General features: G+C 34.2%; 6 protein-coding genes across 6 annotated transcripts; 3 read left to right on the top strand and 3 right to left on the bottom strand.

Moving 5' to 3' along the window:
• Positions 1 to 80: 80 nt before the first annotated feature.
• Positions 81 to 3,599, bottom strand: FG386_000430 (coiled coil protein; the record flags this gene model as incomplete). Its single annotated transcript, XM_067339780.1, has 1 exon — positions 81 to 3,599. One exon carries the CDS (start codon positions 3,597 to 3,599, stop codon positions 81 to 83), a length of 3,519 nt encoding a protein of 1,172 aa, XP_067196476.1.
• A 485-nt stretch (positions 3,600 to 4,084) lies between these two features.
• Positions 4,085 to 4,729, top strand: FG386_000419 (apicomplexan-conserved protein; the record flags this gene model as incomplete). The annotated part of the gene is made up of 1 exon (XM_067339769.1): positions 4,085 to 4,729. The coding sequence occupies one exon, from the start codon at positions 4,085 to 4,087 to the stop codon at positions 4,727 to 4,729; it is 645 nt and encodes a 214-aa protein (XP_067196465.1).
• Positions 4,730 to 4,822: 93 nt separating this feature from the next.
• On the bottom strand, positions 4,823 to 5,842 carry FG386_000408 (glutamine cyclotransferase; the record flags this gene model as incomplete). Its single annotated transcript, XM_067339758.1, has 1 exon — positions 4,823 to 5,842. The coding sequence occupies one exon, from the start codon at positions 5,840 to 5,842 to the stop codon at positions 4,823 to 4,825; it is 1,020 nt and encodes a 339-aa protein (XP_067196454.1).
• Positions 5,843 to 6,321: 479 nt separating this feature from the next.
• Positions 6,322 to 6,985, bottom strand: FG386_000397 (uncharacterized protein; the record flags this gene model as incomplete). Its single annotated transcript, XM_067339747.1, has 3 exons — positions 6,322 to 6,510; positions 6,644 to 6,742; positions 6,818 to 6,985. The coding sequence occupies 3 exons, from the start codon at positions 6,983 to 6,985 to the stop codon at positions 6,322 to 6,324; spliced, it is 456 nt and encodes a 151-aa protein (XP_067196443.1).
• A 659-nt stretch (positions 6,986 to 7,644) lies between these two features.
• On the top strand, positions 7,645 to 8,849 carry FG386_000382 (uncharacterized protein; the record flags this gene model as incomplete). Its single annotated transcript, XM_067339732.1, has 4 exons — positions 7,645 to 8,003; positions 8,076 to 8,194; positions 8,324 to 8,530; positions 8,653 to 8,849. The coding sequence occupies 4 exons, from the start codon at positions 7,645 to 7,647 to the stop codon at positions 8,847 to 8,849; spliced, it is 882 nt and encodes a 293-aa protein (XP_067196428.1).
• Positions 8,850 to 9,265: 416 nt separating this feature from the next.
• FG386_000271 (dynein heavy chain) lies at positions 9,266 to 14,620 on the top strand (the record flags this gene model as incomplete). Its single annotated transcript, XM_067339621.1, has 1 exon — positions 9,266 to 14,620. A coding segment is annotated over one exon (5,355 nt), but the record flags the coding sequence as incomplete, so codon positions are not given.
• Between the last annotated feature and the right edge of the window lie 559 nt (positions 14,621 to 15,179).

Below are 15,179 nucleotides of genomic sequence, written 5' to 3'. Positions count from 1 at the left end.
TTTATACACGATTTTATTATGGTTTTAATTTTATAACATTTAATAGTTTAGAAGCTTTAATATTTGTTCATTTAGTTTATTTATCTTTGTTTATCGTTATCCAAACTGTCATTTATGAAATAAAAATCACTAAAGTTGCTTAATTCAATCTGATATTTCATACTTAGCATACATATTTTTTCTAGACGGTTTAACTTCTTATTGCTATTTATAAGCTGTTTTGTGTAGTATATATCTAACTCTTTAAATTTATCCTTTATTACATTGCAATTGCTTCTTAAATTTTCGTTCTCGCCAATCACTGAATTTAGTCTTTCTTCTAATATTTTATATTCTGAATTTACCTTTTCTATTATAAACTCATTGTGATTGTTCAAGTTTGATACTTCGGTGTAATTTTGCTTTATTCCGTCTAATATATTTTGCTGAACATTAATCTTATCATTTAAAATAGTTATCTCACCATTCAATTCTGCTGTTTTTGTATTCACAAGTAATTCTATGAAGTGCATCCAATCTAACGGTATATTATTTCTTATTGCCAAATCTTTTAGAAAATTTGACATTTTTACATTAATTGTATTACTCTTTATATCATTGTTGTCACGTATCTCCATTACCTTACTTGTTATATATTCCCCTATATCTCTTTCTTCTCCATTATACCCTTTTTCTGCATATTCCTTCAAATAATCCTTTACTCCATTCATTTGACTCAATATAGTGTTTATTTTGTCCATATCATCCTTGTTTATCTTGTCCTTTATTTTATACATTATATCATTCCAAAAATCATCACAAACCTCATATATATAGCGATAAATATTAGATATTTCCAATGCATTGCTTAGTGAATTTATTATGATATTTGAATTTTTTATACCTTCTCTTATTGCTAATTCAATATTGTCGCTCATTCTCCAATTTTTAAACTCTGAATACTTGTTTATTTTATTCAACGCAATCTCAGCCTTTAGTTTTCCTATTTCATTTAAAAGTTGACTCTTTAAATTTTTAATTTCATTCTCATGCTTCTCCCTGTAATCTCTTGTACTTTTCAAATAACAGGTTTTTTCCTCTTCCATTTTGTTTATTAACAGTTCAATTCTCTTTTCCAATTCAATGCTGTGATTGTGAATCATTTCGTACTCTTCTCTTAATACATGCAAACATGTCACCAGTTTCCAGAATAATATCTCAACTTTTTTTAAAGATAGTGGAAATTTATTTATTTCTTCTTTTCTTATTTTTGCACCAATTTCCTTTTTTAATGCCATTTTAGATATCATTTCTACCTCCTTATCAAAATCACTCTCAAAATCAAAATCATCCAATGGGACCTTTCCTTTACCAAGTACATTTTTATCTATAAAATTACCATTATCTAAAGCAATTTCAAGTAATTTATTTGAATTTGTAATAAATGGAACAATTCCAAGGCTTTTTACTGTAAAATCGCTCTTTAATGTTTCAATCATATGCTGATCACCGCTGAAGACTTTTTCTTTAAGTGATAAGTTATACTCATTATTATCAATAGAATCATTTTCCTTGTTTATCACGGTTAAAAAGTTTTTCCAGCTATTTATTATCGCCATAAACTCGCTCATTATATCAAGTTCATTTATTCCGTCTTCTTTTAAGTAATTAGACATTTCCCACAATTTTGATATCTCAATTATATTGCCGTTTTCATTGTTTTCACTTGAATTATTCGTTACACCTTCTATATCACTCATTAAATCAAAGTTTCCATCGTTCTCAATAGATGATAATAACAATTTTTGATTTTTTAAAGTATATGCTTTTTTCTTTAGGTATTCAATTCCTTTTTTTAGCAGTAATTTTTCGTGATTTAACTGTTTAACTTTTTCTTTCAACTGCTTCTTTTCTTCACTACAAACCAATTTTCCATATACATCACCAAATGTATCATTACTACTGCAATAACAATTATCTTCCTCTAATTCACTCTCATTTTTTTGTTCGCTTTTTGTATTCATTATGAATTCCTTTAATTGGTCAATTCTATTGCTTTTTAAGAGCGTATCACTTAAAAGATCACACATAACCTTCAAACAATCATTTACAAGATTATTGTTTTGAATTAGCACTTCAATATCAAAACCTGAATCCGATAAATTGTACTGATCTAACCCAATTTTGTTCAAAGTTTTTGGGTGTTGCTGATACCTATCAATTATATGTTTAATATGGCCTATCATTTTGTCTATTCTCATTCTTTCCATTTTATAGTTAATGTCTATTCTTTCCTGAATATTGTCTTTGTTTCCTGACATTTTTTTCCACCATAACTCTGCCATAGTGTAAATCTTAACAAGTTGGTCATTCAAATTGTTCATTCTTTCAAATAAAGGTGTATTTGTTGAAATATCTGTAACGTATCTAAAAATAATAGATCTTAGCTTCCTATTCTCAATCTTATAACTCTTTATCTCTTCATTTAATATTTTCTCCATTTCATCTCTTTTTTTGTTTTCCTCTTTCATTATTTCCTGTAAATATTTCAATTGACTCTGCGAGTCAAATTTTATCTCATGAGTATCATTCACAAATTTATTATCTGGCTTATTTTCACTATTAGCATCATTGATGTACACTGAATTTGATATCTGTAAATTAAGAGTCTGATTACTTTGTAATGTTCTCAACATCAATTGTGATGATTTTTTTTCTTGTATTAATTTGTTTCTATATTCATTTTCTATTTCAAGTATCTTATCTTCATACTCTAATTTTAGCTTGTTTATTTTCTGATTGTATTCATCTTCGATTAAATTCATTTTTTTATCGTATGACTCCCGTTCTATTGCTTGTTCTTCCATTGTTCTAAAAAATTGCTTTACACAATATTCTATACAATGCCTTATTTTTCTATTAAATTCACTATTTTTACCAATTTCGTGATTTACTTCCTCGTTATTCAATTCACCGAGTTTCTCATTCAGTCCTTCAAAAAAAATATTTAAGTTTTCCATCAATTTTATCATTTTATCATCCATTTCTATTAGTTCACCAAACCTTTGAACTTTATCGTAATACGCACCTCCCATGATATATTTCTCCTCTATTTGTGGTTTATCTATTGTTTCATGTGGTTTTGAATCTGTTTCAAAGAGTCTTATTTGAGTCTTTGGCGATAACTGGAGACTACCTCCAACAATCAAGCTTTTCACAGATGAATCACCCGTTAAAAAGTCAGCTATTTGCTTGTTAGGAGGCGGAACAAACTCAAACGATGATTCTCTTTTGAATGCACAATGATATAGGAAAAAAAATATGACTAGTGCATTATAAGTTGATGAAAGCTTGTTATTTTTTATCCCATATTCATCAATCAATTTTGAGTAATCTATACTTAATGTCCTAAATATTGCTTCTACTTGTCTCCAACAATCCGAGAGGCCATCTATCCCTGTTTTCATATTATTTAAGCTAGGCCATACAGTAAAGCACAAGCTTAATATCAAATTCCCATCTGAAAAATCATTCCAACTTAATTCTTTTTCAAAAACACTATTCACCCAACTTAAAAGCTCCCTTTTTCCAATCTGTATTAGTCTTCCTTTTTCAGACATCTTTGCTTTCTTGGAGCATTCACGTCACATAAAGCCAGTAGTATATTTAACGTTCTGTGATTAATATTAACATATAGGAAATTGTCACCCTTACCTCAAATTCTTTTACATTTATTTGCTACCTATTTCACATCTATTATATTCATCAAAAATTTAATAAAGATGATGTGAATCTGTTCCCGCCTAAAACACATGTGGCTAATACATGCATACCGGTACTCGGATGCAAATGATTGCATGACACTATTTAAAAAAAATTGAGTAGGGATAAACTTAAAGATGAAATGTGTACATATTTGTAGTATGATATTTTAATCATACATTGTTTATTATTGTTTTAAAACAACAGAATTTTAAAAAATTTTAAAATGAGGGGTTTGGAACTTATGTGTGAAAAAGGAAAAAATAAAGTTAGAAGTTGTAGGAATATGGGAAAATAAGAAGTGACTAGAGAAAATTGTTACCATTCTGTTTATGAGTATAGAATGTTAAATCATAACGAAGTATTCAATCTACTTAAAAGGAGAAATAGGGTTGAAGGACTGTTAGGATGGGAAAAAACGTTGATAATAGTAGACTGGGATGACACACTGATCCCAACAACTTGGATGACAAATAACAAAACTTTCGATTTAAAAAATCAACAACTTGGCAAAATAGTAGCACTATTTTTTCAAGAGGCAACAAAACTTGGTGAGGTCGTAATAATAACAAATGCAGATCCAAGTTGGGTCTATGAAATATCAGAGCGATATTTGCCAGAAATACTATTTTATTTGAAAAAAATACCAATATGTTCAGCAAGACAATTTGCAACAAAAAACCCACATGATATGGTTAATTGGAAGTTTAGAGCATTTTATAATGTAATTCAGTGCTTTTGCGACAAAGAAGAAGGATTAAAAAAAATAATAAGCATTGGAGATAGTTATTGGGACAGAGATGCTGTATTTAATGTATACGAGAAAAACAAAAAGATTGAAATAGTTCCAAAGGCAGTAAAATTCATCAACTCCCCTACGTGTGAGGCCCTTTGCGAGCAAATAATTATTTTAATTTCTTGTTTAGAGGAAATAGTAATATGTGATGGAGCGAAGATATACGAAATGAAAACAAAGTTACAAGTATAATAAGAGTTTTAAATGAAATAAATTACTCTTAAAAAACAATAAATGACTAATAAACACAAATTAACAAATTTACTGTCTTTAAATGGCAGTCATTTAGGAATGAATATAAGTTTGGCGATAAAACTTATAATATTGATTTAAATCTGTAAAATTAGTATTATAAGTACTTTCATTGTTTACTGAAAGCTCTTCAAGTTTAACTAAATACATTCTTGGCCACCTTTTTCCAGTAACAATAAATATTGGCTCATATTTACTTGAAGTATAATTGTTGAACTTTTCAAGAGAATCGTGATATGCAATACCATTAAGTACATCGTTACTAATATCGAAATGTTTATAAATTTTACTATTTTTTGGATCATATATATCACCTAAATAAGCAATAGATAAGCATTTTCCAGTATCAGGATTTATTTCAACAATCATATTTGACAAAAATATATTACCCCAAATGGTTTTTGTTGCAGGAATATACTCAATTTCATTCACATTAAATAAAGGTCTTCCAAGACAAGTTAATTTTATTTCATTTTTTATTGTGACATTTTCATTTTTAGAATCGAAATCAGGTATTTCTAATTCAAGTAGTTTATCAGATCCAGTTGTTGCCCAAAGTCTATCATTATTATCAGATGTAAGACCCCACCCAACAAAAGGAATAGAATACAATTTTCTTTTTGCTAGATTATATTTTAATGGATAGGAAATTAAAATGCCAGAAGTCCACGTCAATTGAATTATATTATTCCTATATATAGCTGCTCCTTCACCCCAAAGGTCTGGTTCTAGGATTCTATGCTTGAGATTATTCATGCTTGGAAATTCAACGAATCTTATAAAACTTCCCTTGTATAGTCCAGCACTCTCTATGATAACGCTTGAATTAAGAAAAGTTAGTCCCTGGGTAAATGGAACTGCATTCACATTAAATGAGTCATCGTATTCTATTTTATTATTTTCTGCAGAGTCGTATTGTTTATGATAGTGGGGGTATTCATTTAATATCTTAAATGTATATATTTTAGGAAATGAAGCAATTTGTTCACTACCGGCCGATAATTTGGAAAAGCGATACTGGAGGAGAAGGTAGGATAAAAAAAAAAATACCATTAGAACTACATTTATATTAAAAAGTGTTGGTTTAATTTTTTTAAGGCGTATATTTACTTTAATTCGCGAAAGATGCATATGACCAATGAAGTAATTATAACATGAAATTATTTTCAATTGCCGGGAATAGCATTGTATAATTTATTAATATTAAATACTAATAGTGAACGGGGAAAAAATAAAAACATAAATTATGCAAATAAAAATGGTAATTTGAAAAATTCAGGTAATAAAAAAATATTTAAATAAAGGTAATTAGTTATAATAGGTCAAAGACAACATCCTCAATGTGTTTCTTGTATATTATGTATATATCTAACTTGTTTATAAACAAAATTAAGTTTACAACCTTTGAAAAAATTGTAGTATTAATTATTCTTAATAATCCATTTTAAATCTCTGTGATTTAAGTTTTTTCGTTGAGTTTAAAAAAGATGGATGTAATCAAAGGACGTCTTGTATCAAATTAACAAGATAACTTACTTTGAAAGGGAACCAATGGCAAAAGAAATAGATATACAATGTTGCAAGTATATTACATTGAATTGAGAGAGTTTATTTACTCTTAAAAAGTGCAAGAACAACTCCGAAACATCTTCATCACGAATCGCAATTTTTGAAATCAAACAGTTTATATCAAGTATATTAATGCATTTAGAACACACTTTCTAAAATTAGTAAATTATAAATATTCGAATTAGTTAATGACTGCGATTTATTTTGTTCTCTTGTTGTATGCTTTCCATTTAGAATTCAAGCGGAACAAATATAGAAACAAATACAAATCGTAAAATAACTTACTTGTGGTTCAAGTACAATTATTTCTCTACTTTTCACATTTAAGTTATAGTTGTTCCAAAAATAAAGTACTTTTGTAAGTGATTTGCATATTTCACATTTCTGATTAATGCGTCAGTTAAATATAATTATTGCTAGTTGTTGAGTACAAAAGTGCATGCAAAAAGTCAAACATACCTTTTTAAAACCTTTAGAATACTCCGCAACCTTGCCATTATCTTTTGTATTTATGCAATTTATCAATGGAACAGGAGCTAGTTTAAGAGAGTACGAATCTAGTTTTGCCTTTAAAATCCTTATTTTGGACTCTATTTTTTTCGAGTATAGGTCTAATCTATGGTTCATTATTATTATAGTGAACAAAGTAACCCAATAAATCCCAATTTTTTAATAATAATAAATAATTATTAACGCAATTAATTCTCTCCTTTATTTGCCTTGTTTTGTTCCATCTGACTATTCCCAGAAGGCGCCGGTTCCCAGACATTTCAGTTTTTTAAAGATTCAAATATCTGTGCTATTTGCTGCCCCGGAAAGTGCATGCAAAGAGATACAAAGGATAGGGATGAAAGTTAATTTCAGCACATAAGTAACACGAATTGAATAGCATTTACTTTCATTCTGCTTCCCTGGATAAGTAGACAATTAAAAGGCACGCTACTAAGTTGCCACTGATATGAAATGAGGAAACAGTTGTTCGTTTAATCCGCAACAGATGGGTTCAAAGCTGCATTGAATTAAACAGCAAGTTGCTATTTTTTATCTGGTTTTCCCTTTGTGTTTCGTTTTTTAATCTCAAGTTCTAAAGCAGAAATTTGATTAAGGACGGGGAGTGGGTTTGCCGCCACTTAAATTACACAAATTGCTAGACATGCAACTACAAAGTTAAATAAGGCCGGAAAGGAAAACAGTTAAATAAGATTAGATTGGATTTTTTCTGAATAATTTACATTTTGAAAAAAAACGCGACTATATAGGGACTTGGACATAATTAAAGAGCTTGAATGAGTCATTTGGAGACTCCGGGAAGGAAAAGAGACGGAGAAGTGTTAACAAAAAATGAGGTTGAAGGTCTGAGTTACACTGGTTCTAACAAGAAAAAAGGCAAAAAAAACAAAAAGGATTCAAAAATTGATACCTTTGAATCACCCGTATTTTCAGTAAGATATAAGGACCAATCCGTTGAATTGTCCGAAGATAGATTGGAGGCTGCTGGCAATAAGGGTTGGGCTACCGTATTGGCTTCACATGGAACTAGCAAGGGATCTTGGTATTTCGAAGTAAAAATCTTGGAGCCTGTTAGTATAAATCATTTCTCAGGTTATTCTAAATATTTTAAATTAACCCAAAGACCGAACGTTAGGTAGGTTTGCATTGAAGGTTTCATATAATATTTCCTTAGTAAAAATGTTGCAATTGAAAATAATAATTTAAGAATCGGATGGAGTTGCAGATATAGCAGATATGACATTCCCATTGGGTCAACTGCTCATAGTTACTCTCTTTGCACAAGATCTCTTTCTGTGTTCAATAAAGGAATTAAAAACGCGAGAGGTTTTTGTGATGAACCATGCAAAGACCAAGTAACGTCTAGTTTGAACGACGATAAGGATAAAGCTAAATTCATAAGCATCGAAAAGACCAACGGCATTTTATCGCTTGAGGAAAAAGGGAATAGTCAAGAAACTCAGATACATAGTGACAAAAACAATGAATGTGGGGTTAACAAGAGTGATATCAAACCCGGGGATATATTGGGATGCTTGATCAACTTGAGTGGGACGCCATATTCCTTAGATAACCCCAAAAACAGTCCTCATTTACATCCATATTTGGAGTTGGGAATGCTGTGCGACCCAGAGAAGCCACCAGAAGAGGTGATTGACTTGGGTAAGTTGTCATAAGACCACGGGAATGAAAAAACATATATTTCTCGAAAAATATTGTTTCTCCCAATTAACTTTTCGAAACCTGTTTTGTTCCGTCTGTCAAAAACAACAATTTAACTTTAGAATCATATATAAAATTTTATTTAAATGGTAAATACATAGGATCGTCATATAAGGGTTTGGCATCTGGATTCTATCATCCCGCAGTTTCGTTTTATATGGGGTCTAGGGTACGAATAAACACGGGACCGGATTTTTGGTACCCTATAGAAGAGCAACACAATGCAGCATTATATTTAGACAGACCCGAAATCAGGTGATCCAATTGTAAATTTAACAGAAACAAGTAGCAGAGTAGAGTTACACAAAAATTAAAATTAGTAGTATCTCATCTAAAGTTAATTTAGAATTAGAAAAATTAAGAGCCCCGCCTGGTCTTGTGCTATAAGAGGGATTTTCTCTCATTTGAATCAACTTAAATTCCGCATGACCACAAAACAATAAACGAAAAAGGTTGTGGGGAGGCTTTGATTTTTATTCTGATTAAAATACAAAAGGAGTTATTTAAATTGTTGCGTAGTTTTGGAGTTTCTTAGTTAATTAGGTACTTAACAATTGTAGTTGATGTGAAAATATATATGTATCCAGAAGAAACTTACATATATATTTTCTTTGAAGGAGGATATATTACTTTGAAGTAGATAGTAACAATAGTTACATTCGTTGTTGTTAAACAATGGCTCAACGTGCAAAGACTTCTCTTATAAATTATTTATTGGAGGTGGTTCCTCCTTCTTTGGACTGTTCGAGACAAAAGTTGACCTCACTGTTGACTGGAAAAGGGGACGAACAATTAAGAAAATTTTTAAGAGAAACAGATATACATTGTTTGATAATAGGAAAAGAAAGAATTGACTCTGTTGGAGAGGAGAATGTAGTTAATGTTGAGTCAGACATCTCTGGTTTGCAGGCAGATGACTCTGCACAGGGCGAGAAAGGAAAAAGATTAGAGTATTCAGATAATTCATTTCAACACCAAGTGTTTATAGAGACGTTTATGACATCCAGATGCTTAAGGGCGTCCTTGATGGTGTTTGTGAAGAACCCTGGATTTCAAGTTTCTGAAGATGGAATAATAACGACAAGTGTTGATAGAGGTGAGGATAATACTGAAAATTCGTCCCTGGGATTGCCTTCTGGAAGCGGATCGGAAGAAACAGTGAAAGGCCAGACACAACATCCAAAGTCTTTAGGTAATTCCTTGCAGTGCATAAGACTTGGATTTGTTGGTTCTCAACTTACTCCATACGAGGTAATGAATCAGTATCTGCAATTTGCATTCAATCCGTTGTTAGACGCATTATGTAATTCCGGGAGAGTACAAGGTGATATGGGAGACAAAGAAGGAGGATTTGGAGTGGATGATGGAGGCGATAGTGCATTGAGTGATGGAATGGGGGTTGGTGCTGGCGGAAGTCATCATGGTCTGGAAAACATTCAGAGAAAGGTAAACGAATTATGTTTGGCATTGCAACAGGGTCAGGATGATAGCATGATTCCGTTAGTAAAGCTTACACTTGATCCAAAGGTTTATGAGTTTGCGAAAGAGTACAAAAGTTCCGGAAAGTTGGTAGATTTGGATGTATTGTCAGAAGACACAGGGTTTCTTTCATCATTACAAGCGTCAATTACGCAGTGGATACGGGAAATACAGTCTTTAGCGAGGTTTCAAAGGGAAATGGGATTGAGTGTAACTTCCGAAGTTAAGTTTTGGTCATCCTACGAAAGAAGTCTGCAGCAGATTTTAAAGCAAGTACAAAGTCCCGAGGTAGAGTGGTCTTTGACAGTGTTAAGGCAGTCAAAGAGATTTTTGGCAGCTATTTCCTTAGAAGTGGATACTGGTTTAAAACAGTCACTGGAGAGGGTACAAAACATAAATAGTTTGATACACGACATTCCAATAAGCGATTTGTTGGTGGCTAACTCAATAGACGAGGTAACTTCGGCAATTGGAGCTTTTTTTCAACAGTTAAGAAAGATAAAGAGCGCTGTGTCGTATCCAATCTCAAGGGTTTTCCAGCTGGTTGAAGTTTACTCAGCAGATATGACTAAACAGCTAAACAAAATACTGCAGGGAGGACAGAGTAGTGGTAGTTCTTTGATGACACTGGAGTTTCCAGTTTTTGAGCATTTGGTTAATGGTTGTAATGAACTGGGACAAGTATGGGAGGATGAGTGGAGAGAATTGAAGGATATAATTAGAGATTTAATTAAAAAAAGAGGACTGTCTGAAAGGGCCCATCCGAAGATGGATTTCGCTCACATTCCGCTATTGCAGCGTTTGAATGACATTGTCGTATTTAGAAAGCAGCATCAAAAATTAAGAGAGACGTTGCTCGAATTGCTTTCGTTGCAGAGCAAAGCTGAATCTGGGGATGCAGGAGACGATAGCAGCAAGTCGGTGCTATCTAGTTTTGGATTGGAAAGAAATAATGGTTTGGATGCTCTTCAGTCTTTGGCAAAAAAGGACTTGCAACAAGCCTACTTTTGCGTTTCAAACATAAACATATTGGATTTATCAGAGCCGGGATTAGAGACATGGGAAGCAGCAAAACAAGCATACAATAATAAAGTAGATGCGTCTGAGACTTTATTAATAAAGCAATTGAGAGAACAACTAAGTGGGTGTAAAAATACGTTGGAAATGTTCAGAATACTGGGAAGGTACAATCCATTGTTTTTCCGTCAGAGAATAAGAAGTGCCGTAGAGGAATATCAAAGTATTTTATTGGAAAAGGTGCAAAATGATTTCAAATTATTACAACAAAGATATCAGGACCCATATCAAAAGAGTGCAGCCTCCCAATTTTCGAATCTACGTGACATACCAAACATAGGTGGTATGCTAATCTGGTCTCACTTGTTACAAGGAAGAATTCAGAGTATATATCAAAAATTGGAAGATATATTCGGACCAAATTGGGAATTCGAGAGTCAGGGTCATCGGGTTAAAACTGACGGTGATCATATTACCTCAAAGATCCATCCAAGTCAAATTGTGGATTATTGGCTACAGCAAAGAAAAGACGACAGGTCTACTTATGACCTGAATAGGCCCATATTTGGGCTTTGCAAAAGCGGTAGAACAATACCAGAGTTCGTTCTGGTTTCAACTATAAACTCTGGGATATTATCATTATTCAAGGACTTGCGGATAATACAATCTTATTCATACAGAGTACCTTATAGCGTTAAAGTACTGGCAGACGAACTTAAACTTTTATATCCATACATTTCTCACCTAAATACTCTCTGCTCAAATTGGATGAGATTGTCAACTTTAATGGAGGTTGAACCTGGGAAAAGAGTATCTCCTTTGCTGGCACCTTACCGTCAGGAAGTTTACGACGCAATTAAAGAAGGAGTTTCGTTGACCTGGTCTTCTGATAGACTGGAGGGCTTCATAAAAAGATTGTACGGAGCGGTTGATACTCTAGAACGAAAATTTGAGGCAGTGTCTTCAGTAGATGAACAACTCTCTATTTTAGTGTCCCAGATAAGAACAATATCTGTGAATAAAGGTCTTTCGGACTTGGTCTCTCACCTGGGGAAGATAAACTCCAAGTGCGAAGAGTTTTTGTCACTTTTATTGGCTTATAGAACTGACTATTTGTACTATTGGGACCAGATTATACAGGTTTATTTGTTGCCAAAATTGAAGGAATTCGTTGAGTTGTGGATTCAAAAGTTCATTTCTTCAATAGGTGCTGGAGATCAGGAGAAAGAAGGCATACTGTCTTCCGTCCCCTCCTCTGTTTTGAGTTTACAACTCAAAGATCAGCGAATTGTTTTAAACCCTTCTTTGTCAGAAGTCAAGTCCTTTTGGCTTCGCCGGTTTCACCTGGAGATAGCAAAGTTAACGAGCGTGTCTAGAATTATAAACGTATCTTGCATCTCAGACACTTCCCCATTTTATAAAGACTCAAAGTCCGCCTCTGAAGAGCTGAAAACTATAACTCAAAAGGGGGATCTCACTTCTTTTATGGAGTCCGTAGATAGTGACGATGTTGGATCAGTAAGGCATCTTCCATTGGACGGCACGTATGGGCATTTGTTTTTGTTATTGCCCAAAGGGGTACTGGATTCGAGTTATAGAAGCATAGAGGGAATTTTTAGTTCTGTTAGAAATTCAGTTGATCACTGGAGGAGATTTGAGGCTCTTTGGCACATAGATTTGAGTGGGGTTACTGGAAAGCTAAACAACCTTACTCAGTGGCAACAACTTGTTAAGGAGATGAGAAGCTTAAGAAGCTCTTTTGGGTCGAGTGAGGACCTAAGGTGGTTCGGAAGCAAGGTAGCTTTAGATACCTCTGCTGTACAGACAAAAATAATCAATAAATATGACGGATTAGCAAGGGAGATTTTGGGCCTTTATGCGTCAAGGTTGGGTGAACAGCTAACCTCGTATTGGTCTTCCTTGGGAAGCATTGGCTCAACTTTGGATAAATTAGAGCCTTTTCTAACTCAATGGTTGGTTTGGTTGGACAGAAACATTTCAAACATATCGAGTTTAGAGTTAAGCATAGAGAGTGTTCCTACAAAGGGATCCGTTACCTGTAATTTGCCTCCTGGTGGCGAAGCCTTTCACTTAACACTTGTTGAGTTGGCAGGAAAGCTATTATCTGCACAGGAGTTGGACAAGAAGATAGATTCTGACTTGGGAATATTATTGGATGGACAGAGGTTTCTAGAGTTGCAGCGTTTCTCTTTTCCAAGCGATTGGATTTGGACTGAGCAGTTTGAGGGCGAGTATGACAAATCTCACCAAAGATTACAGCACTGTTTGAATAGCGTAGTGACACCAAATAAAAGGAAAATAGAGAGTTATCTGAAAACAACGCTAGAGCTCGCTTTTTCTGCACTGAGAGAGCTTGTCGGGGAGTGGGGGAGACTTAGAGGCGTCACATTTGTCAAAAATCCACTCTTAATGCTTGACCAAATAGGTGTGTTGGAGAGCAGACTTGGAGTACTGAAAACAGACATATCTTCGTTTGGACTGATATTCAGGGCATTTGGATTCGATTCAACATGGGTTGATTTGGAGACCAAAAAGGCAGTATCGGAGTCATTTGACACAATATTTAAAGACATATCAGACTTCAGAGAAGTTTGGAACCAATTGAATGCTTTCTTCACGACCCTGGACGAATACAGATCTACTCTTTGGAGTGAGGTCAATCCCAAAACGCTGAAGAACAACTTGGAGAGTTTGTCAGCGGGTCTAAAGGCAATACCTGTTAAGTTTAGACAATATGATGCTTTTGAGCAGTTGCAACGGAACGTGGAGGGGTATTTGGGTACCGTTGGCTTCGTAACAAGACTAAAATCAGAGTTCATTAAGGAGAGACACTGGAAACAGATATTGACTAGGGCAAAGAGAGTCTCAAGAAGCGCAAAGGACCCTTCTGTTCCGATTTCGGCTCAGAATTCAGGAAGCGAACGTTTGTATTCGTTAGGCAGTTCTGCAGGTAGCGTCTCTTTTGGACAGGGACTCTCTACTTTGACTCTTGGGGACGTTTGGCAGCTTGATCTAGAAGAGTACGGACAGGCAATAGAGGAGATATTGGTGGCCGCGCAGGGCGAGCATGGTCTCGAGTCCTATTTACAAGGCCTAAGGGATCAGTGGAGCGTGCTTGAGTTAGAGTTCACGCAGTTGCCGAATAACAGTTCGATTAAAGTTGTCAGAAACTGGGAGGTGATATTAACTGCAACAGACGATGGTTTGAGCGGATTGCAGAATATGTCACTATCCCCATTTTACGAAGTATTTAGGGAGGAAAGTCAGGTGTGGTCTGAAAAGCTAACGAGGCTGAGGTCCATATTAGATCTGTGGATGGAGACACAAAGAAAATGGATCTACTTGCAGGGAATATTTTTGGCGAGTGCAGACATTGCGAGTTTGTTGCCACATGAATTTAAGAGATTTCAAACCGTAGATAGTGAGGTCCAAGGATTGCTAAGAAGATCTCTAGCAAGACCAAAGGCCTTAGACTTACTGGGATTTGAGGGTTTAAACAAGTCCTTGGAGAGAGTAAGTGAGTATTTGGGGAAAATACAAAAGGCCTTGGGGGAGTATTTGGAGAAACAAAGAAGCGTTTTCCCGAGATTTTATTTTATTGGAGACGAGGATTTACTGGAAATGATTGGGAACGGAAAGGATGTTGCAGTTGCTCAGAAACACTTCGGCAAGATATTTGCTGGAATCTCGCATCTCAAATTCGAGAGCAAAGTGGACGAAACTGAGAATGTTTCTCTGAACAAAAAGTCCGGAGGAAGGAAAGAGCAGGGACAGGAAGACGTCGAGTCTATGATAACAGGAATGGGTTCTAGGGAGGGAGAGCTAATTATTTTCGAGAAGCCCGTTAAAATAAACTCGTCTACTTCACTAGTTGAGTGGTTGAGAGGCGTTGTTGATGAAATGCGTTCAACACTTAACGTGCTTATAGGAAGAGGCTTGGAGGACATATTTAGAGACTTTGGGTCGCATAATAAGCTTGATTTGTCTTTAAATAGTGCGGAAGTAGAGGCGTCTCTCGCTAAGATACTAAACGAGTATCCAACACAGGTTTTGCTGATATGCTGGATGGCCT

This window comes from Cryptosporidium ryanae (genome assembly GCF_009792415.1).
Source record: "Cryptosporidium ryanae isolate 45019 chromosome Unknown contig_13, whole genome shotgun sequence".
In the NCBI taxonomy this organism is placed as follows: domain Eukaryota; phylum Apicomplexa; class Conoidasida; order Eucoccidiorida; family Cryptosporidiidae; genus Cryptosporidium; species Cryptosporidium ryanae.
The sequence above is the reverse complement of the archived record's forward strand: the minus strand, read 5'-3'. Positions and strand labels throughout refer to the sequence as shown.